Source organism: Lepidothrix coronata, unplaced genomic scaffold (assembly GCF_001604755.1).
Source record: "Lepidothrix coronata isolate B3197 unplaced genomic scaffold, Lepidothrix_coronata-1.0 Scaffold125, whole genome shotgun sequence".
Classification (NCBI taxonomy): domain Eukaryota; kingdom Metazoa; phylum Chordata; class Aves; order Passeriformes; family Pipridae; genus Lepidothrix; species Lepidothrix coronata.
Window position 1 is genome coordinate 1,468,448 of NW_016690305.1, and position 20,059 is coordinate 1,488,506.

The 20,059-nt window shown below is 50.2% G+C and overlaps 2 protein-coding genes across 12 annotated transcripts in view; both read right to left on the minus strand.

Annotated features, from left to right (window-relative positions):
* Positions 1 to 68: 68 nt before the first annotated feature.
* CUNH2orf82 (chromosome unknown C2orf82 homolog) lies at positions 69 to 9,827 on the minus strand. 3 transcript variants are annotated; one of them, XM_017826246.1, is made up of 4 exons: positions 9,345 to 9,827; positions 8,717 to 8,830; positions 946 to 1,131; positions 69 to 204 (listed from the first exon to the last, which is right to left on the minus strand). In XM_017826246.1, the coding sequence occupies exons 2-4, from the start codon at positions 8,787 to 8,789 to the stop codon at positions 95 to 97; spliced, it is 369 nt and encodes a 122-aa protein (XP_017681735.1). In that variant the 5' UTR covers positions 8,790 to 8,830; positions 9,345 to 9,827; the 3' UTR covers positions 69 to 94. The 3 variants fall into 3 exon arrangements, with proteins under 3 accessions (XP_017681735.1, XP_017681736.1, XP_017681737.1); XM_017826247.1 differs by having other exon boundaries at positions 8,717 to 8,877; XM_017826248.1 differs by having other exon boundaries at positions 946 to 1,128; positions 8,717 to 9,827.
* Positions 9,828 to 11,222: 1,395 nt separating this feature from the next.
* Positions 11,223 to 20,059, minus strand: part of GIGYF2 (GRB10 interacting GYF protein 2) — a 73,906-nt gene continuing 65,069 nt past the window's right edge. For all 9 annotated transcript variants that reach the window (XM_017826196.1, XM_017826202.1, XM_017826201.1 and 6 more), the window contains 9 exons: positions 19,567 to 19,725; positions 18,151 to 18,387; positions 17,485 to 17,607; positions 16,689 to 16,892; positions 16,372 to 16,577; positions 15,934 to 16,088; positions 15,310 to 15,479; positions 14,823 to 14,970; positions 11,223 to 12,969 (listed from right to left, as the gene is read on the minus strand). In XM_017826196.1, the coding sequence (XP_017681685.1) occupies positions 12,902 to 12,969; positions 14,823 to 14,970; positions 15,310 to 15,479; positions 15,934 to 16,088; positions 16,372 to 16,577; positions 16,689 to 16,892; positions 17,485 to 17,607; positions 18,151 to 18,387; positions 19,567 to 19,725 (1,470 nt within the window). In that variant the 3' untranslated portion in view covers positions 11,223 to 12,901. The remainder of the gene's footprint in view (positions 12,970 to 14,822; positions 14,971 to 15,309; positions 15,480 to 15,933; positions 16,089 to 16,371; positions 16,578 to 16,688; positions 16,893 to 17,484; positions 17,608 to 18,150; positions 18,388 to 19,566; positions 19,726 to 20,059) is intronic.

Below are 20,059 nucleotides of genomic sequence, written 5' to 3' on the forward strand. Positions count from 1 at the left end.
TGCAGCATTTTTCCAGGGCCCCAGGCACACAGGGCAGGAGCAGGCAAGAGCTGGAGGCAGGCTGGTTGTGTAACAGAAAAATCTTTTATTGAGTTCAGGAGGCCGAGAACTTTCTCAGCGTGATGATGACCAACGCCACAAGCACAGACGTCCCCAGGAGGGAAGCGATGACAATGGCACCGATAGCTCCGGGCCCCAGTGAGCCTGCAGGGACAGAAAACGAGGTAGGAGGTCAGCAGAGCCAGGGGGCCCCAGATGGGAAGGGCTGCAGGGATCACCCCACACCCAGCATGTCCCCAGCCATCATGTCACACTCTTGCCCTGGAGCTCATGCACTGGCCATGGTGGATGTCCCACGTCCCCAGACAGCTGAGGTGTGGTCCTGTGCCCCAGCAGCATTGCACCTTTGGGCAGGGGCTGCAGCCAGCCACTGCCACCTCAGCCAGGTCCCAGGGACAGCTACCACAAAGCAGGTCTGTGGCACTGAGCTTTCCTGTTAACACCCATACTTAGAGTTCCTTTGCCTGGGGCAAAACTGCATCCAGAGAGGCTTTTGCCTCTTTGGCAAAAGGAGGAGCCGGGAAAGGTGCTCACTCCCTGTTTAGGGAGCTCCAGGCACATTCTGCTCTGGAGAGCCCTGCCTGTGCTCGGACCACTTTCTGCAGGTGCCTGCCATGACAGGTCAGACTGGGGGCAAGAGGACAGGTCTTGGATCAGCTCTGGGGCTGGCCAGTGCTGCACAGTGGAGGCTTTTCAGTGGGGAAGTTCCCCTGAGCAGGAGGTACAGGCAGCCCTTCCCCTCCCTAGCAGTGTGGCTGGGGACAGTCCACCTCTGGTGGCTTCAGCACCTCCTGGGAGGTGACAGGCCCCCAGAGAGCCAATCCACAGTGACACCCCAGCCCCTGTAGGGGTGAGCCACAGGTGGCCCACGGTGCAGCCACGTACCGTCCCCGGTGTCCAGTCGGTGCAGGTGGGTGGTGTCCTCGGGCTCCAGCTCAGAGGTGTACAGGGGGAAGGCGGTGGCGTCCGACAGCCGCGCTGTGGTGGTGGCAGCGTCGAAGGGACCGGCTCCGGAGGGCAGCTCGGGTGGCTCATTCCACAGGGTGGGGACCGGGCCCTGTGGGTACTCTGCTGGGAGACAAGCACCCATGGGCATGGGGGCCAAGGCAGGCTGCTGGTGACAACCACAGCTCAGCAGGTCCCTGGGCTCCAGCTGCCTGCCAGGTGCCCCTGGGGTGGGTGCAGGGGTGACGTGAGCACTGAGAAACCCGGTGGGGCACAGCCCTCCCCGCAGAGGGCACCACCTCCACTCAACACCCACACCCAGAGCAGCCCCAGGGTGATGCCACTGCCACAGGCTTTTGGGGCACTCTGGTGTACACACAACACACACGGGACAACAGGGAGCTCCCCGGACTGTGCAACCTCTGCTCACACACAAACAGGCCCTGTGAGCACCCACAGCTCTTTTGCTCATGGATACCCGTAGGACTGGGCTGTCACATGTCTGCAACAGGCAGAGGCCACCTGGCTACCTGTGCTGGCCAAATTCCCAGCATTTCAGGGCCTTTCTGTCCTGCACTCCCACTCCATGCAGTGCAGGATGCCAGAGGTGCTGGCACAGTGCAGGACACAGCTCCCCCAGACAGGACCCCAGAGCCTCAACTTCCCTCTCCCGCACCTCCCCTGTGCCAGGGAGATGAAAGCCGGGCCAGGCTCTGATGTTACCAATGGTCTCCTGTTATTCCTTCCCCCCGTGGGTCAGGGCCCAAGGCAGAGAGCCCTCCCTGTCTGTGTGTGGCTCAGCCCAGCGCTCCCTGTCAATGCCCAGCTTGTTCGGATGGGCCCTGGCGGGAGCAGGAGACATTCCACAGCTCCCTGCTGAAACCGCTGGGAATGTTGCACTGGGATGGGGAAAAAAAAGCTGTGTGTGGGGGAAATGAACATCCAGAGCCAGGGCCCACCTGAACTGACACAATGGTTATCACAACTAGGACAGGGAGTCAGAGGAGCTGGAGCAAGCAACCCAGGCTCCCTGGGGCACGGTACCCTGGCTCTGGCATGTGAACCCTTGGTGTCCCAGGCTCTCCATGTGGCCTGGAAAGAGAGGTGGCAGCAGCACATCCTGGCAGTGCCACTTAAGGTCTCAGTACCTCGAGCCCTCCTCGCCTCCTGCAGAGCAGGAAGAATTGTCATTAACAGGCTCCACCACACACTGTTCTCCCATAGGAGCCCTGCATCCAAAGGAACAGGAGCACCAAAACACTCCCCTTTTCTGCCTGGACAAACCAACTGAGAAATTACTGCAGGGCTTGCCTCAGAGAGTAGCTCCCACCATCCCCAGAGCTATTCCAGGCTGCCCACAGTCTTGGGGACAAAACAATGTTCTAAACTAGTTGTAAAAGCCCTTTCTACAGCCAGAAAAGCTACAGGATGTTCAGTGAGGCAGTTACCAGGTTTAACTCTGGCCCACTGAGCACAGAGAGAGACAAGTAAGCCCCCAGTATGTGGGCTGTGCCAGCTGGGCCAGGCAGGGTCCCCAGCACACCCGGGCTGGCTGTCCCGCCGGGGAGGAGCGGGCGTAGCGTCGACACCGTGTCCTCACACACCCGGTACATCCGTGCTCGCTGCACCAAAGGGGTGAGCTCAGCTCCCCCAGACAAGCACACAGAGCTTTGTGGTCCACCAGGGCTCCCCAGAAACACCTGAGCCCTTTGCAGGGCCCTTCCCAACCTGTGCTGCCAAACCAACCAGCAGAGCTGAAGGCTCACATCCCATCCAGAGGCTCTTCCAGAAAGTGTCATTTCCAGTGGAGCTCTCTTCTATAAATCCTGTGGTTCACTACCAGAGGACAGAGCAGGAGGAAGTACAGAATTCAGTGAGTAAAGGTAGTTAAAACAACAGGGAGAGGAACGGAGCAGAGCTGGGCTAATTAGTTGGCAACAGTGGCATGGAGAAGCTGTTGGTTTAGGAACAGGCCAAATGTAAGGAACAGTTTTGAAGCCCTCGTTCCAGGCTGCTTTTGCAAGGGGAGAAACCCCACACAGAAGAGCCACACTCCAGCTATGACCTTGCTGACTGTGCCAACAACCCTGGGGCCAGCACCAGCATTGCCACTGTCCCCAGCTGGAAGAGGAACACTGTGCTGGGAGGATGACATTGCTGCCTTTCCCAAGAATGTTTTTTCTCTCCAGAGCTGGGCATGTCCCTCACATCTGCCCAGGGACAGGTGTGAGCTCTGATGATCTGTAACAGATGCAGCACCACCCAGGGAGCCTGTAGGACCTGGACAGGGTCTTCCCAACTCTCAAAGGGGTAAGGAGGAAGCAGTACCCCTTCCAGCCAGAGTGCAAAGGTTCTTTATCTAACCAGACCCACAGGTCCCAGAAAGTCTCTCCTGTCCCCTCTTAGAACACATCTAATTCCTGAAAAATCTACTGCAGCTCTCTTTAAGCAGGGCACAGAGCTTATTTTTGATAGCCAAGTACAGAGGAAACAGGTGTTTTTTTTGTTTACGATCTCTGTGATTTTTTCAAGACATGGATGCTGCTGGGTCTGTATTTGGTTAACTCCCTTCATCTGATGCTTTCAGTTCACCCACACAGAAGGGGCAGAGTGTGCCAACCACACGTTTTCTGTCCGAGTTCTTGTGGTTTTACCTTAACGGCGCTTCAGCCGAGGGAAACACAACCCCTTTCAGTCGGCTCTGGTGCCTCACAAACAGGGTTGTCAGCTCAGAGGCAGCAGCAGAGTCGTGCACAGGCACAAAGTCAAACACCAACAAGTGAATGTCACAGGAGCCAGGGCTGGTCCCCTCCTCATTCCTTCCCCTCACTGCCGCTGGAGCAAGGTGTAGAGCCCTGCCACCGGCACAGCAGGTGGGGGAACACAAAACCCACCCCTAGAGAACACTGCCAGCAGGCAGGTCCCTCCAGAGCCGACTGCTGCAGCCTGGCAGAGCACCTGCTCGTGGCCAGCACTTTTTCCATGGCTCATCTTTGATCTTCCCTCCTAAACCAACAGCTCATGTCCTCATGTGCCTCCACTCCTGCGTGGCTGAGAAGTCCAAGCACCCATCCACCCACCCTCACGCATCCAGCAGGTTTCTTTACCAAGCAGAGGTGTCACATCTTCTCCCCGACAGTCCCAGTGAGTGTCAGCCCCGCTGCCACTGGCTGGGAGTGGCAGATCTCTAACAGTAAATACCACACTCCCTCTCCAGTCCTCTGGGAAAAGCAAGGGGGAAGGACAGAGCTTGTGTCAGGTGCCAGAACCCAACACGCACATTTAATAAGATCTCACATGTCTCCAAGGGAGATATGAGGGCCTCTTCTGGTCACCTGTTGGATGGAGGCTGGGCAGGCTCTGTGTACAGGTGTAGGACCCAAGTGAGGAAGTTCAGTTCTCTGCCTGCTGCCCATGTTCTGGGGGACCACAAGTCCCTCTCCCCCTCCTGGGCTCAGTTTCTCTGTGCACAAGCAGGAGAACAGGACTCTAAACACCATCTACAGGGAAAGCAGCACCAGTGCAGCCAGGCCTGAGCACCCACACAGTTACTGTCACCCTGAGGGTGACCAGGGGAACATGTCTGTGACTGAGCAAACACCTCTGGGACAGCTCCGGACCCAGCGGGTCTGTGACTGAGCAAACACCTCCGGGACAGCTCCAACCCAGCAGAAGCCCTTCACAGGGAAAGAGGAATTTACAGGGCAGCTCCCCAGCCCTGGAGGCAGGGAACAGCATTTCTCACGTGTGAAAACACCCAAACACGTTGCCATCTCCAGTGAGGGGGTGCAGCCAAGAGCTGGAAACCAGATATGGAAGGCAAGGTAGCACTTGGCTTTCCTGCACACCCAAGAACTTTATTTCTACAAAGAACTAGCAAGAAACATGCTCAAAATACATCCTCCAACACAAGACCAGATGTTTAACATCTGGGTGAGAGCCATGCATTAGCTGTGCTGTCATCAGCCTTGGGACCAGTCCTGTCTCTAGAAAAACCCACCTGGCACACTTGCATGGTTTGTTTGCCCCACAGGGACTCAGCAGGGGCAGCAGGTGGGCAGATGGAGGGGCTCCCAGGCTGCTGCCACACGCAGGTAACCCCACTACTGCCACAGCTCCCTGTGGGTGCTCTGAGGAGGGAAACCTCGAGTGCAGGCACAGAGTTATTCCCCAGCATTAGCCCTGTCTCGGCACTAGAGCACGGGCTGAGGGCAACTTCTTCTCCACAGACTAACAGTGAAATCCTCTCTGTGACACATACAGCTGGAGAACACTTAAGAGAAAGACATACAATAATGTCTCTGGGGGTTTCCTGGGCAGAGGTGGAACTGGACAAAACGGATTAAAAGTAATACTGGAATGATAATACTATACTAAAAACTATACTAAAAGTATTCCAGTATGCCAGGTGGATGATGGCAGTTCTACCTTCCCACACACTGACACTACAAATTGTCTTATTTTAGGGAAATCTCTCTGCTGCACTATGTCCTCTCCCTCTCTCCAGCACAGGTTAGTTACAACTGAGACCAGGAAAAGGGAAGAAAATCTCAGAGTTTCTGTAAAGAAATCCACCATAAGTTTTCCGAGGATGCAGGAACTCAGAGGGATTCCAGCCATGTGGGCTGTAGAGAGATCCAGAGAGGATGACACCAAGGGCAACCTGACAAAACTGCTGTTTCCATGCTCAGAGAGAAGAGGGTGAGGTGAGCTGCCAGCACAGTGACATGGTGGCCAGTGCCCCAGGTACTCAGTGACAAAGGTAAGACTGGAAGAGTCCCCACAAGTGACAGGTCTTGAGGAAGCCAACCAAATGTGATGGAGCCAGACCCTCCCAGACAGGCAGACTGCAAGACCTCAGGGCTGGCAGATGTGGCCACATCTTCATCCCCAAGATCACTCACCAGTGACCAATACTCTTCCTCACACAAGCTGGTTTCAGCACCTTGTCATCCTCACTCCCCACTTCCAACCTTAGCCAGGAGTCAGTAGCAGTGTCAGTAATTTATAAGGAGCGTTGGTTCAGAGCCAGGCTGAGTAATGGCCAAAGTCCTGCTGTAAGACTGAACCACATCTTCTCCAGAAATTTCCCTGACAAAACCTATTTGCTGCTTTTCATGTTCTAGTACTTGAGCTTTAAAAACTTCCTAATAATCTTTTAGTCTCCTATAGTTGAAAATGAGGACACACGAGCTGCTACAGAGATGTCCCTGGTCAAGGTGGTGTCCTGTATATTTTCCTTCTGCCCTGCTGCTTTTTCCTCAAACTCCTGATGTGCCACCACAGTACAACACAATTCCACACTAGCTCAAACCAAAGAAACTCAGGAGCCCTTAGGTGAATTCAGATAGCAAACATGTACACAATTCAGAAGCCCACACCTTGCAAAGGCTTTTTACTCACTTCCACTTCACTCGGAGCTCTGAATCTATCATAGGAATTGACCCTGGGTTTGCTGATGGAGTGGTTGGCACAGCTGCAGCCTGTCCAGGGCAGCCCCGGCCCCGGCCCCGGGGAGGGCTCTGCTGTGCACTCAGAGGTGCTGGGATGGGAGGGCAGGGCTGGTGAACTCTGAGGACAGCACCGGGCTGTCCGGCCCCAGGTGGCCATGGTGGCACGGGGCCAGGGCAGGATGAAAAGAGGCCTTCACCGGGAGCACAAAGGGCATCTGTGCCTGGTGAGTGCCACAACACGGAGCAGCGCTGCGGTCCTGAGGAACGGGGAGCAAACTTGTTTACAGAGAGGCAGGGCCACGTGTGGATGTGCTCAGACCAGAGGGCTGTCTGTGCCCTTCCCCTCTTTGTCTGCACCAGGCAGGAAATTTCCTTTTCTAATGGAGTAAAAGGCAGAAAAAATTCCACTGTGTGCTAAAAGCTCCTGTACTGGGGCAGGAACTCTCGATGCCCAATGCAGCAGAGTCACTCTGCTCCTGGGATGGCTTCCCATACACACTGGTTCCCTCATGTCCTCTTTGAGGGAGCAGGGAACAACTTGATAGAGGCCTTAAGCAGAGAAAGCATGAGGTCTGTCCTGCACCCCAGGATCTGAACGTTGCATTCACCAGCACAAAGCCCTTCGAGAGCACTGGCCTTGCTGCACGAGCACAGCTCAGCCAGTAAAGGAATCAAGTAAACCCGGGAGTATCTCACAGGAGCGAAGTGACACAGGGAGGCAGTGACAGGGCAATGCCAGAGCAGGCCCACAGGAAAGCTGGCAAGGAGGGAGGCAGAGCAAATATGCACCAAATACTGGAAATTTAAACATCACAGAAGAAATCCCAGCTCGGAGAGGAAACAGATGGAATTCTCACTGGAAATGAATCACTTCCTGCAGAGTGAAATACTGTTAAAGATGAAGAAAGATCTTACCTGGTGCAGGGCAAGAGCATGGTAACTGCTCCTGGGAGCAAGAGCAAGGCACAAATTGAAACTGTGCTAAAGTGATTAATGTTCCACTGTACAAAAAAGGCTGAAGGTTTGAGAAGGAAAGTATGCACCTTTTAGTGCTCGTTTCTTATTTACTTTTAAAATTTCCCAGCAGGAAGGTGTCCTCCACAGGGAGGATACCAGCTGCAGGAATTCTGTTCCTGTACCCACAGCTGTTCCAGCCAGGCACAGCATTGGATTCTCCTACCCCTATGAAAGCCCCTTTAGAAAGAAGTGATTTCATAATTTCATCTGCTAAACAGCTGGCCAGGATCTCCCTGCTAGGCAAGATGCTTGGAACAAACAGGGAGGGAACTGCAAACCAGCCTTGCTCCAGGTCTAGGGAGGTAGGACAGGAATTCAGGAAAACAAATGCTGTGCTCCTGCCTGTTATCCTGGCCCCAGCCATCCCTCTTCAGCCTCACCTCCACTGAAAGAAAGGCTTTGAGGGAAGCAGTTCCCCACAGGAGTTTCCACCTCTATGCTCAGAACCCATCAACACAGCGGGTTTGGAAGCCCAGTTTTCCCTCCCCTGTAAAACCCACTGGAGCCCTGCAGGCTGGAGGCTGCCTGTGCTCCCTGCAGCCAGCACAGGGTGCCAAGGGCAGGGCAGGTAGGGCTGAAATTACTGATGTTTCCCTCAAAAACGGCGCCTTACAGAACAGGCACCTCACCTGTTCTGATTCCCATCCCCTCACTGAACATGGGGCAGAGCCTTCCCAGCGCTGCCTCGGGACCCCCAGCTCTGCACAGACCCCCTGAGGATGCAGAGTTTGGCTTTGGATGGAGGTTTTCGTGGACACTTCCCTATTTCTGCCAGCAGCAGCTGTTGGGGAGTTCCCTGCTGTAGCAGAGCACAGAAGGAACCAGGAATTGCCCCACATGCTTTAGCCTCAAAACCCATTTCTTTTCACAACTGTAACTTCTTCCTGCCATTAAAAGCTGAGGGACAGCCTGTCCCCTCAGCTGCTGGGAGGTTTTCCATCTCCTGTGACTGATGTGACCACTGATCTCCAGCCACCTACGCTCACATACGTGCTACTGCTGTTCTCCTTAGGAAAAAGTTACAAGGAATTTTCTCCATTTTCCCCAACAGAAACATGGGTTTGGGATAGAAAATATAATCTTACTCACCACCAGCCACCAATTCCAAAGCTGGTTTCCATTAATCAGTTCTAATTCAACACATACTTATAGATGTTTTCAGGGAAGTGAGAGAAGAGAGAGGCAGCACAGTAAAGGATCTTCCACGCTTTTGGGCTTTACATGCAAACAAAGCTCCTTACCTGCCAGCACAGCAGGGACCAGGATGCCACACAGTGTTAGCAGGACCAGGCGAAGGGCTCTGTGGCAGGGCATGGCTTCCCTCAGGAACAGCGTCGGCAGGAATCCTTAAAACTCTTCAAAGTACGAAACAACGTGGAAATGTCACTGCTGTAATAAAAATCTTGTCCAGAAAGGTTAAAAAAAAAAAATAATTCCCTTCACAACAGCAAGTGTGTAGAGAGAGTGCAAAGCCCAGCAGAGCCTCCCTCGCTCTGGCTCCAGGAGCACAGCTCCTCCCGAAGGCAGCTCCACCCTCCCAAACTTGTGCCGAGGCCCCGAGCAGCCCAGCCTCAGGCAGCTCACCCTGCCAGGCCAGTGCACACAGAGCAGTTGTTGGTGAGCCCTTCCCGGAGGCCACGGGGATGCTCCTGGAATGCCTTCCCTCGGCAGGAGAATAACACAGGAGCCATTGGGGCAGCTCACCCCAAACCCCGCAGCCCTGGGCTCTGAGGGCTCTGCCCTCGCTGTGCAGGGCGTGCAGGTACCTCAGGGTGGGCACAGCAAAGAACAAGGGCCTCAATCAGAGCCCAAAGGCTCTGACAGAGCCAGAGCAGCCCCGTGGCACCAATTTCTGGGTGGAATACTTACAGAGCTGGACTGGGAGCCGTGGGTGGTCTTCGCTGCCCAGTAAACGCTGGGAAGTCTTGCAGGAGAGTCGGTTCTGGAGGGCAGGGCCAGCATCCTCCTGGGATCCCAAGTGCACAGACATCACTCCTGCCAGCTCTGCCATCGCCCCTGCCCGCCGGGGGGCTCGTGGGAAGGTCACAGCACAGAAAACAGGCTTGTTTCAAATCACATTTGCACCAACAGAGACTGGGGGAAGGATGAAGTGTATAAAAAGGGGAACACTCCAGCTGACTGTCACAGAAGAAATTCATTAGGATTTTTTAAACTGTTGGGGATTAAATACTTCATGTTTTCCCTTCAAGTAATGAAGTACACAAACACTCCCAATGTCAGTACTTTATGCTCTGAAAATATGACACAAGTATTTTTGGGTTAAATTTCAGATACAGATTTTTCTGCTAAGAGATCTCTTTGCTTTTTGGCTTTCTCTGACAGGCAGCCAGACACAGTTTAGTTGTCCCTTTAAATCACTGCTTGCTGCACGCCTTTGCAAGAAGTGCCTGGCTGAGAGGGGAAGCAGCAAAACCAGAGAGAACAGAGTCCTGTCCCTGCAGTGAAACAAGGAGTGAGGCAGCTACCTGGGGAATCATGCTCAAAAGAGACCTCAGACACCTCCAGCATCGAATTCAACATCATCTGTTCAAACCTGGAGCAAAGCCCCAGCAGGTTCTGTCTGCAAAGGCGCTCAAAGCACGGAAATACATCCAGCAGCGGGTAAAATGCTACAGCTCTTATTTTTCCCATTCCTACTGATCCAAACAACTCTTGCTACAGAAACAGGCCCTGTGTTTGTCACAGGAGGTGACAAGGCAGTCACCTGAGCACACAATCCGCACATGCCAGCACCTCCCCTTTGTACCAACCACAGAAACCAGCACATTTCAGTACCAAGAACAAGATCTTCCCCAGTGGTCCATTATTGACAAACTCTGAGAGGCTGAGTGAGACCCTCAGGGTCTATTGCACATTTCCCCTGCTTGCATTTCTGCATTTTCATGTAGCAATCAAGGAGCTGCTCCTTCCCTGTCCCCCATCTGAGCTGGAAATTAATGGGCTTTTGTGTATTTGTTACATGGCAGAGAGCAGTCCAAAAGTGGATTGTGGAAATTAGATCATACCATTAAAAAACAGAAAGCACTTATTAACCAGACACCTCATATGCTAAAAAAAAAAGAGAAGATATTAAAACAAAGTCAGGTTATCAGCCTAAACACATCCTGTTCTCTCTGAGACATCAGCTAAACATCATGCAAGGCACTGTGTAATTTGGGCCTTAGCACACTTACTTTCTGTGGTCATGTGAATGGCAGGAGAACATTCATCATTACCTTTTACTGGGATTTTCCACACAAAAATAAGCAGCAAGTAGAAAAAAAAAAGGAAAATTAAGTCTGAAAAGGGAAACCTCCAAGGTGTCTGTGTGGACTTTAGGCTGAGGGGAGGAATCAAACCTCTCATTGACAGCAGTGGATTGGGGTGGGTGGGGTGGTCACCGACTGCAAGGGAGTGAGAGAGAACCAGCCATGGCTTGATCTCCCCTGCACAAACAACACGAGCACGAATTCACGTGTTTCTGTACGGGGTGGGGGGAGAATTAAAGCTTTCTTGTTTCCAATCTCAACTCACTGGTGTTTATTTGAACTCTAAAATTATCAAGCAGAAAAACCCACCGGTATTCCTCACCAGGGAGAAAATAAAGCAGCAGTTGTTGTTCCACATCCTGTGTGTTTGCTTGTTGTTTCTTGATGAAAACTGATGCAAGTCGAGTTTGGGGTGAGTTTTAGCACCAGGAATTATCTCAAAACTCGGCTTTGACAAAAGCAAGCAGAAAGTTTTCTCTCAGATATAATACAACCAGGTTTTATTTAAGTTCTCTCTTTTTCCCCCCCACACTGGCAAAAGTTCAGAGGGAGTTTAAAGTTTTGTAAACATTTTAACTACCCCTCTTCCCCCTTTTATGAATTTACAAAGCAAAGGAGACAGGGAGACCAGATTTGCAACAGTTCCAAGTCTCTCCATGCTATTGGATCCAAAAACTATATACAAGTCTGCAGCAGTCTCTGTATAGTTACTGTACATGTTTGGGGGGCAGGGGGAAGAGAGAGGAGGAGGGGAAGGTGACCCCAAAAAATGAATAAACCAAATGAAATAAAATCCAAAGCCAAACTGCTCTTGAGCAACTCGAACTGTTTTCTTTAGGCAGTGATGACAGAACAACAGACACCTTTACACAACTCCACCAAAACTGCAGCGGATCTCCCTCGCAGGTTACAAACCCTCTGGGGACGGGAGATGGGACCAGGGGGTCAAACTAAGTGCATTTGGCAGTTCTTCTCTTTCTTTGCGGTGTGTGCATGTGGGTGGGTGGGCAGGTGGAGCAGGGAAGGTGGTGTTAATCTTTCGGTGAGAGAGGAAGGTTATGATTCCATAAATACTCAGATTATGGATCCCAGTGAAGGTGCATGAAGTAGTTTAAGGTGTAGAAGATAAGCAGGGCCGTCATTGCACAAAGCTTCATCCTCCAGTGTCTCTCCTCACGACGAAAGGGCATCTCTGCTCGTTCCCTAAGCACTGAAACGACAACCAGCTGAGCCTGCTGGGGCACGTGTCTGAGAGCCAGCGTCCACCCTCTGCAAAGACTACACAGCCACACGTCAACATCCCACTGTCTCTTAAACGAGACAAATTTGCAGGAAAAGAGCTCAAAAGAAACTGGTCCTAACCCTCTGAAAGTAGCATGTAAGGGGTAAATTCAACCTGAAAGAAGAGATGCCACCCCCCTTTTTTCCCAGAGCAGAAGTCCCCACTTGTCCAGGAAGGCTGGAGCATGCCGACGGGGAACTCCAGCAGCTCCAGCATCACCACCTAATGAAGACAGACTCGAGCTTTCCCTCCAAAAATAATGTGCTGAGAAGGGCTGGCAGGGGGTGTGCAACTTCAAACCAACCCAAGCTAAACTGCGCCCGCCACCGCCCCTCTCGTGCTGTCGCCAGTTCTGCGTTAGCTTATGATGCCCCTCCTGGCCCGGCAGAGCACCCGCCCTGGGGGAGCCCAGGCAGGAGCCGTGGCATTGGGGTTTGACCAACATCTGTTAACCACAAACTCTCTCTCTCTCTCTCTCCATGGGACTGCACATGTTGGATGTGGTAAGAGTAACCAGGAGAGGGAAGCAATAGTTTGCAGAATCCCAATTGATTTTTTTTTTTCCAGGTATGTCAGCAGAAGGAATCACAGCACAGTGAAAGCTCGCTGCCCAAATCAGCCTTGTTGTGAAGGAATCCTAACTCCCACCCTCCCAGGGCTCTGAGCAACGTCCACGGGACTCTGGGCTGACAGGAGGAACGATGCCTGTGCAGTCCTGGGCACAAAGGGTTTGCTGGGGCCAGAGGAAGCAGCCTGAGATGATTGATCCTGTGATTCACTGCGAGGTGAAGAACAACACACGGTGGAGAGCACTGTGTCCAAACGGAGAATCCATGGTTAACAGATGCAGGAAAAGCCAGTTGATTTGCACATGCTCAGTAGTCTTCCAAAGTCTCTATTTCTCCCATATTGAGCCGCTCTGAGGAGGCATTCACTGAAAACCCTGCAACCAAAAAGGACTGGGGTTAAACACCTGGCTGGGGGATGCTGTGTGTGGTGGGATAAGTCTGGGATGTGCAGCAGCAGTGTAAGACCAAAGAGCATCAGAAACACCAGTGCCCATGAGGTTCTGCAACATCTTGGACGGGAGCACGTTGAAGTCAACTGGTACTGGGGAGTGGCTGCCAACACCCTCCTGCCACAGTCTGGGAGGCAGAAATGGACCTTCTGAGAACTTGGAATCCAAATGTGGACTCATGCCCAACACTTCAGGGGGTGTGAGCAATTCTACCCCTTACTTTAAAGTCTAAATACGTGCATCTATGAAATCTGTGAAATGCTTCTTTACAATCCCCATCTCTGGAGCACCACATGAAAATGTAAAGTCACACAGGGCCATGCAGGTGGCTCAAATGCACTCAGATTTCTACCCAACCTTTTAGCCATGAAGTGCTGAGGACATGATGCACGTGAGAAAAGTGTGAGAGAAAGTGAAAACACTTTCAACAAGGAAAATATCCAATATATCGTATGCAACTTTCCTACTGAAATCCCATTTTTACGGTTGCAACAATCCCATATGGAGTATGAGAAAAGGGAAAGTGTTCCTGTGTTTTTACTAAACACAAAGCTGACATTTCATTGTCTAGAGACTGCCATATAGGCTGCTCTGTGCTAGAGAACCAACTGCTTTCCACAGCCTCATCTTCAAGGGAGGAGAAAAAAATGCTCTGTTCAGTAGGTTTAGGAAAATCCCTCTGGTTCCCTCTCGTGGCAGTGTGTTACCTACAAGGATTTGAAATTATTCTGTAGAAGAGTGTACTCATTTGTAAAAAGCTGCATGTGCTACTTCTCTTGCAGTTGAAACCTCTAATTTGTATTTAGTGACTTCACATCACATGAGTCGGTTTTCTAATATATCCAAACTGAGTCCTCAGATCAGACTCACTGGGGTGGTTTAAGTCAAGACTCCACAGAAAAGTTCAGTGTTCATCAGTGCAGAAATCACTGATTCAGGTGAAGAGTTTTGGTTTTGGTGAGAACAAAAGACAAAAAGGCAGGGCTCTGCCAGAGCCTTAAAAAAGCAGTGACTTCAGGTGGATAATACCAGGCTGCTTTACATAAATGTGGGCTAAGAAGGCCCAGCACAAGCACTGCTCAGTGCAGTGCCCTGGTTTCCTTCTGTCCCGCAGAACACAAACATGGACACGTTTATTCTACACAAACTACACCCCACAGTGCTCAGGGACTTATATGATGCCCTTGAATCTTAAAGAAACCTTTCCATCAGTGCTACAGCAGCTGGTTAATACCATCCACACATAAAAATTAAGACAGAGAACAGAATAAATGAAGGACTGCCAATGATGTCATCATCTGCCTCCAACTGAAAATCTGTGACCATTCCACCTGTGCCATCTTTTCTGCCTAGGGTGGTTAGCTCCTGTAAAAGGGTGGGAAGGCACAAAGGTAGCCTCAGGAAGCTGCTCCTCATGAAGGAACTTCATGCTTTTCTTCAAAGAATGAATTAGCATTAAATCAATAAAATAGGCATAGGTCAACTCACAAGAGGAAAGGCAGTTCAACTGACACCCCTGAACTACGTAAAGGTTTCCAGATAATAATCAAGGTATCAAAGAGGCCTTTACATGAGGGAAAGTTTGACAAAAGCTTTCCATGAGACTGGCATGGAATTTTTCAAATCATTAAATAATAATAGTATTGAAACAAATTCTGAAGACGCGTCAACTTGGCTCAAATTCAGTATTGCCACTCAAGATCAATAAGAATTCCACACTTCCCAAGGCAAACTCCCACCCCCAAACTGACCATTAATTTCTGAAGAGGAGGACTGACCTAACAAGCTGGGATCTGCCCGAACCATCTTCTGTTTCTTCTTCTTCTTCCCGCCCTGCACAGCCTCAAAATTGGATTGCTGGTTGTTGCTCTGGTTGGTCTGAAAGACCGAATGTAGTGAACTGTGGTTCATCCCCCACACTGAATCCTACAAAACAAAGTCAGGACAAAACTGTAAAGCACAATTACGTTTGGTTTATTTATACAGAAAACATTCAAAGAGCCCAAAGCATCTCCTACATCCCGTGTGGCAGCAGCAGGCACTGCTGCATCCACCTCATGGTTCCACAGCATTTCCTGGGTCAGCAAGCAGACACTCTTTGATCCACAGCTGGCCTCAACTGTGAGTTATGAAGGACAAGAATCTGAAACCTGCTTAATTCTCTGCATTTCACAGGACCTATAAAAGTGAAGTGCAGCAGGAATGCAGCCTCTCCAGACTCCAGGTCTCCACACACTCCTGAGGACTGCAGGGAGTGGGATTTACCTGCTGTTGCTGCTGTTGCCTCTGCTGACTGGCTTTCTGTTTGGCACGGCGCTCGAGAAACTGCTTGGCAAACTCCTTGGCCTCAGGAGTGTCCCCAAGATAGGCTCTGATGTAATCATGGACCTCATAGGGAGACTCCACTTCCTTCAGGAAAGAAACAAACGTGGGAACTGCAAGAAGAAGGCAGAGTGTGAGGGAATGCACACTGACATGCAAACACACACGTGCAAGAAATGCAACCTTTGGATTTCTGTGTCACAGATTTGCTGATCCAGCAGCCATGGCAAACAGCCTGCCCTTCCAAGTTCCCTACTGAGAGGGGAATAGAGCCTTGCCATGCAATCCATGATGAAATTGGATCCTCATCTCTGCTAATGCTTCCACAACCACTAGAAACCCTCAGCAGGCTCTGGGTGGCACTTTAAAACTGGTTCCAGTCCCCACTGGTTTGTTGTAGCTGGGACAAGGAAAACCATGGAGAAGATGACACAGCCAGTTCTTCAGGCCACTATCTAATGAAGCCATTTTGCACTCAAAATGGTCCTTTGATATCATTACAGTCCCCCAGGACTACCTGGTCAGAAAAACTGGATATTGCTTCTCACATTCCTGCCCACCTCTTACCATCTAAGTTGTTGGCTGTGTTGAGTGCATGAAGCATCTGTTCACACCACTGAGTGAATCCATCCTGGGCTTTATTAACCCCCTGGAACAATTTCAACAGCTTCTCCTCTTCTTCTACCTTCTTGTTTTGTCTACTTGTAATACCTACAGATTTACTGAGGGAAAAAAAAAAAGCATATATTAGGTTATCAACTACCAGACTTATCCACAGTACAGTGTTATAAGAGTCACTATTTTACAAGATGCAAACACTTTTTAAGAACCAAATAATTTTCTAAGCAGATGACAAAATGAACTGTGAATGATCACCTCTTAACTATTTTTGTTGTCAAAATAGATCCCGAGTGACACAGAAAAAAAAAGGAGAACACATGAAGATGTTATAGCTGCTAAGTGATCACCTCATGAATGGCAGCCTTTCTTTGCAACAGCTCCTACCTGAGGCTGGCATTGCTTTTGTTTTTGTTGGTCGAGTTACGAGGTCCCACTTCCTTCACTGCATCATCCCAGAAACCCATGTTGGAGTTTTTGGTATCAGCATTACTCCAGATGCTACTGACTAGGTCAGATGCCCACTGGTTGCTGGGATTAGTGTTTAGGGAGCCCCACACTGAATTCCCAATGCTGGTGTGCAGGTTAGAGTGCTGTGGAAACAGAACCAAGAGATCCTGGTTATGAGCAGCAGTGCTGGTGGAGCGGGAATGAGCAGACCCAGGGAAGGGGCTGTTCCCCTCCTGTGGACACAGCACACCTACCGTGGTATTTCGGACTCTGTTGGGCTGCTGGTGCTGCTGTTGCTGCTGTTTCTGCATCTGCCTTGCCTCCTCCTGCTGGATCTCCAGCAGGGACTTGGTGGTGCCTGTTGGTTTGGTGACATTCCCCCAGCCTGACAGTTTTTGCTGCTGTTGCTGCTGCTGTTGCTGGAGGGCCTTCATTAGCTCCCGCTGCTGACGCCTTTGCTGTTGCAGGCAAGACAAAAGTGCTCGTCCATACTCACAGAGGCTCGTTACTATTCAGAGGTCTAACTTGGAAACTGGTTTTAAACTGATTTCACTTTCTTCTGGAGAAGTCTGGCTGACCTACTCTCTTTTGGGCCATTACAGTTCCTCCAAAAAGGGAGACACTAAGTAACCAGGAAATACAAATTGTTTGTTAGTCTAGGAAAGGCTAAATTTATTGAATCATGACTGCAGTCAGCTAAGCATTTGGGGTCTTGGAAGAATACCTTCTCTACCCAGCCCACTCTTCCTTGAACTGCCCTGGTGTTGTGCATGTCTGCAAACATATTTTAGATGTCGAATTATTTTATACTGGTTTGTGAACATATTGTGCTCCTGGAGTTAAAAGGGTGCATCTTCCCTCCTTTCAGACACTTGTATTAAGAAGCTATAAAATCTTACTGAACCAATGCCTGGAACAGAGGATTTTACTCCAGCTGTGCTATTGCAAAAATCATTCCTCATCCTCACCATTCCTTCTAATAACTTCAGGGACAGCCAAGCTGGCTGAGTCCACTCCAACAGCTCAGACTCTGCTCCTGTTAGGATTTACCTCTTCTCGAAGCTGCCGTTCTCGTTCTTCTTCTAACTTCTGGATTTCTGCCAATGACAGTGTGGTCTGGGATTGACAAGCTCCTGAATTTGATTGCTGACCCCATGTTGAAGATGAAGGGAGCTGGGCCAAAACAGACATCATCAGGAATTACAAAACTCTTCAGAGAATACTGCTCAAGTACAGTCATGAAAAAAACACTATAAGCCACCTTCAAAGTTTAACAAAACCCTGGAAAGTATAAAATGGTATAATTAAGTAAGAAAAGGTGCAAAGTGTAAACTGTAGGTTTCTCTGAATTGCCCTCTGATGTATCATAGTGTATCAAGAATAATGTAACACATCATTGCCTGAAAAATAGCAAGCAATTTAGATTTCCAAGACTTCAGGAACTCCAAGCTTTAGGAACTTTGCACTGGCCCCTGGGCATTGTGGCAGGACCCACCTGTGAGACCCTCCCAGCGTGCTTCTACTGACAGAACCTCTCTCTTTTGTATTTTGTAACTCATCTTCCTCCTCCCATCACTTTCACACTCAACTGTTTGCCTTTCCCCTCTCCAGACAGTTCCTCCCTCTCTGTCCAAGGTACCCCGGACAGCCCTGACCGCAGCCGTGGTTCTGCCCCGCGGAGCTGAAGGAGGCAGTCCAGCTGCAGGAACCCCTTACCTTCATTTGTGCAAGTTGCTGCTGTTGCTGCTGCTGCTGCAGCCTCCGCAGAGCCTCCTGCTGCTGCTGCCTCTGCCTCATGATCTCCTTCTGGCGCTGGAGTTCCAGCTCCTTGCGCTTCCGCTCCTCCTCCTCCAGCCGCTGCCGCGCCGCCTCCTCCTCCATGCGGAGCCTGCTCTCCTCCAGCCGCCGCTGGGCCTCCTCCTCCTCACGTGCCCACTTGGCAGCCTCCTCTTCCTTCCCACGACAGAGAGGAATAAAGTCTAAGTAGACTTAGCAAAATTTAAAATACTCCTGCTTTGAGGTACTGATACTCTGAGAGAACAGAGAGAGGCCTTTATATCTGTAATCTGGCTGTTCATTTACCTCTACATTTCTCAGGCAAGAAAGCCCAGTAGTCTAGCCTATATTCCCTAAAAATACAAGCTTCCCATGGCCCCATCAGGGAACTCAGAAGAGAATGACATCTCCCTAGTTCAGACAAGCTCACTTTATACTATTTTCTTTCTAGAAGTCATGCACCTTTCAGTCTGAGCTTCTACCTGCTTATACTGCTCACGGTACTGCCACACTTTCAGTGGAATAGAACATGGCAAAAATAACATGAAAGAAGGAACAGGTGACAAAGAAGGAGATGTTTACTGGAGTTACTCAAGCCCAGAGGTGCAGGGATGATGCTTCTGCAGACAAAGGGGGTGACTGTCCAGTGGGACAGAAACGAGGTGAACATCTTACAAGGGAGGACCCTGAACAGGAATTTTTAAATACTAAGTGGGAATTCTGAAATGGACCTGGAAGTTAATGTGAAGCCAATCATGTTTCAAGCTTAGTTTGACTGAGGGACTGTGACAGTATCAATTAGGGGGCTGGAAGCTCAAGTTCCCTAATATGGACTTCTAAAGCTGACCCCAAGAAGAAAAAATGCTGTAAAATAAGACAAGAAAAAGGAAGGAAAAAAGTTGAAACTCTGGTAGTGAACATAGTCTTGGCATTGTACAGAAATGCCAGTTTGGGAGAACTGATCATCTCAGGTGACAGTAGAAGATAACAATTCTCTAGTAAAGGCCCAGAGAGTGGTAACTCAAACCAAACTGTTACTCTGGTACTGTACTCTGCCTTTCCTTTGAAGAAAGGAGCAGAAATACCATGCTGCAGAGCCATTCTTAAGGCTCAGGCACAAAGGAAAACATGCACTCCACCCAAACCTCTTTTCCAAAGGACAGATCGGATCCTGATTATTTTGTGTGAAATCAGGATACAGGTAAACAACCTCTTCTTCATTCTCTCTATACTGTTTACAACCTCTGCTTTCTTTCACCAGAACTGATGGTCTCTCAGGCAGGGATGCAAGTGTCAGCCCCTGTTTGTTCTGGCAGCCCCAGAATGAAATACAAGAGTCCCTTTTGCCATCGTCACCTGTTTCCGAATTAACTCCTCTCGCTGCCGCCTCTCCTCCTCTTCTCTCCTCCTCTCCTCCAATCTCCTAAGTGCTTCCTCCTGCTGCTGCCTCTCCTCTTCCTCCCGCTGCCGCCTTAGTGCAATTTCCTGCTCTCTTTGTCGCCTCAGGGCTTCCTCCTGGAGTTGGGAACAAGATGTCAGTCTGTAAATGCCCTTGTATTGACAAACCACATCAGAACACAGATTACAGCACTGTCTGGCCAAGTGAATGGCCTCAAGAAAAGCTCCCTGGCTCCAAGCTAAGCTCTACCAAAACATTGCATCAAACACTACAGACCGACATGGTAACAAGTTATTGTGATGCAATGTGCATCTCATACATAAATTAATTATTTTAATGAAAAAACAAACACATGAAATCATTGCCTGTCTTTGGTTTTAGGAAGAATGGTGTGGAGAATGACAACAAAGGGCGAGAGTCCTCTTTCCACTGTGCACTCAGTACTTCACA

What these genes read in the sequence shown, in the direction of transcription:
- CUNH2orf82 (XM_017826246.1), bottom strand. Translation starts at nt 8,789, where the DNA reads ATGCCCTGCCACAGAGCCCTTCGCCTGGTCCTGCTAACACTGTGTGGC. An exon ending in GGTCCCTGCTGTGCTGGCAG is followed by an intron (nt 1,132 to 8,716) that starts GTAAGGAGCTTT and finishes CTTGTCTCCCAG; the next exon opens with CAGAGTACCCACAGGGCCCG. An exon ending in CCGACTGGACACCGGGGACG is followed by an intron (nt 205 to 945) that starts GTACGTGGCTGC and finishes CTGTCCCTGCAG; the next exon opens with GCTCACTGGGGCCCGGAGCT.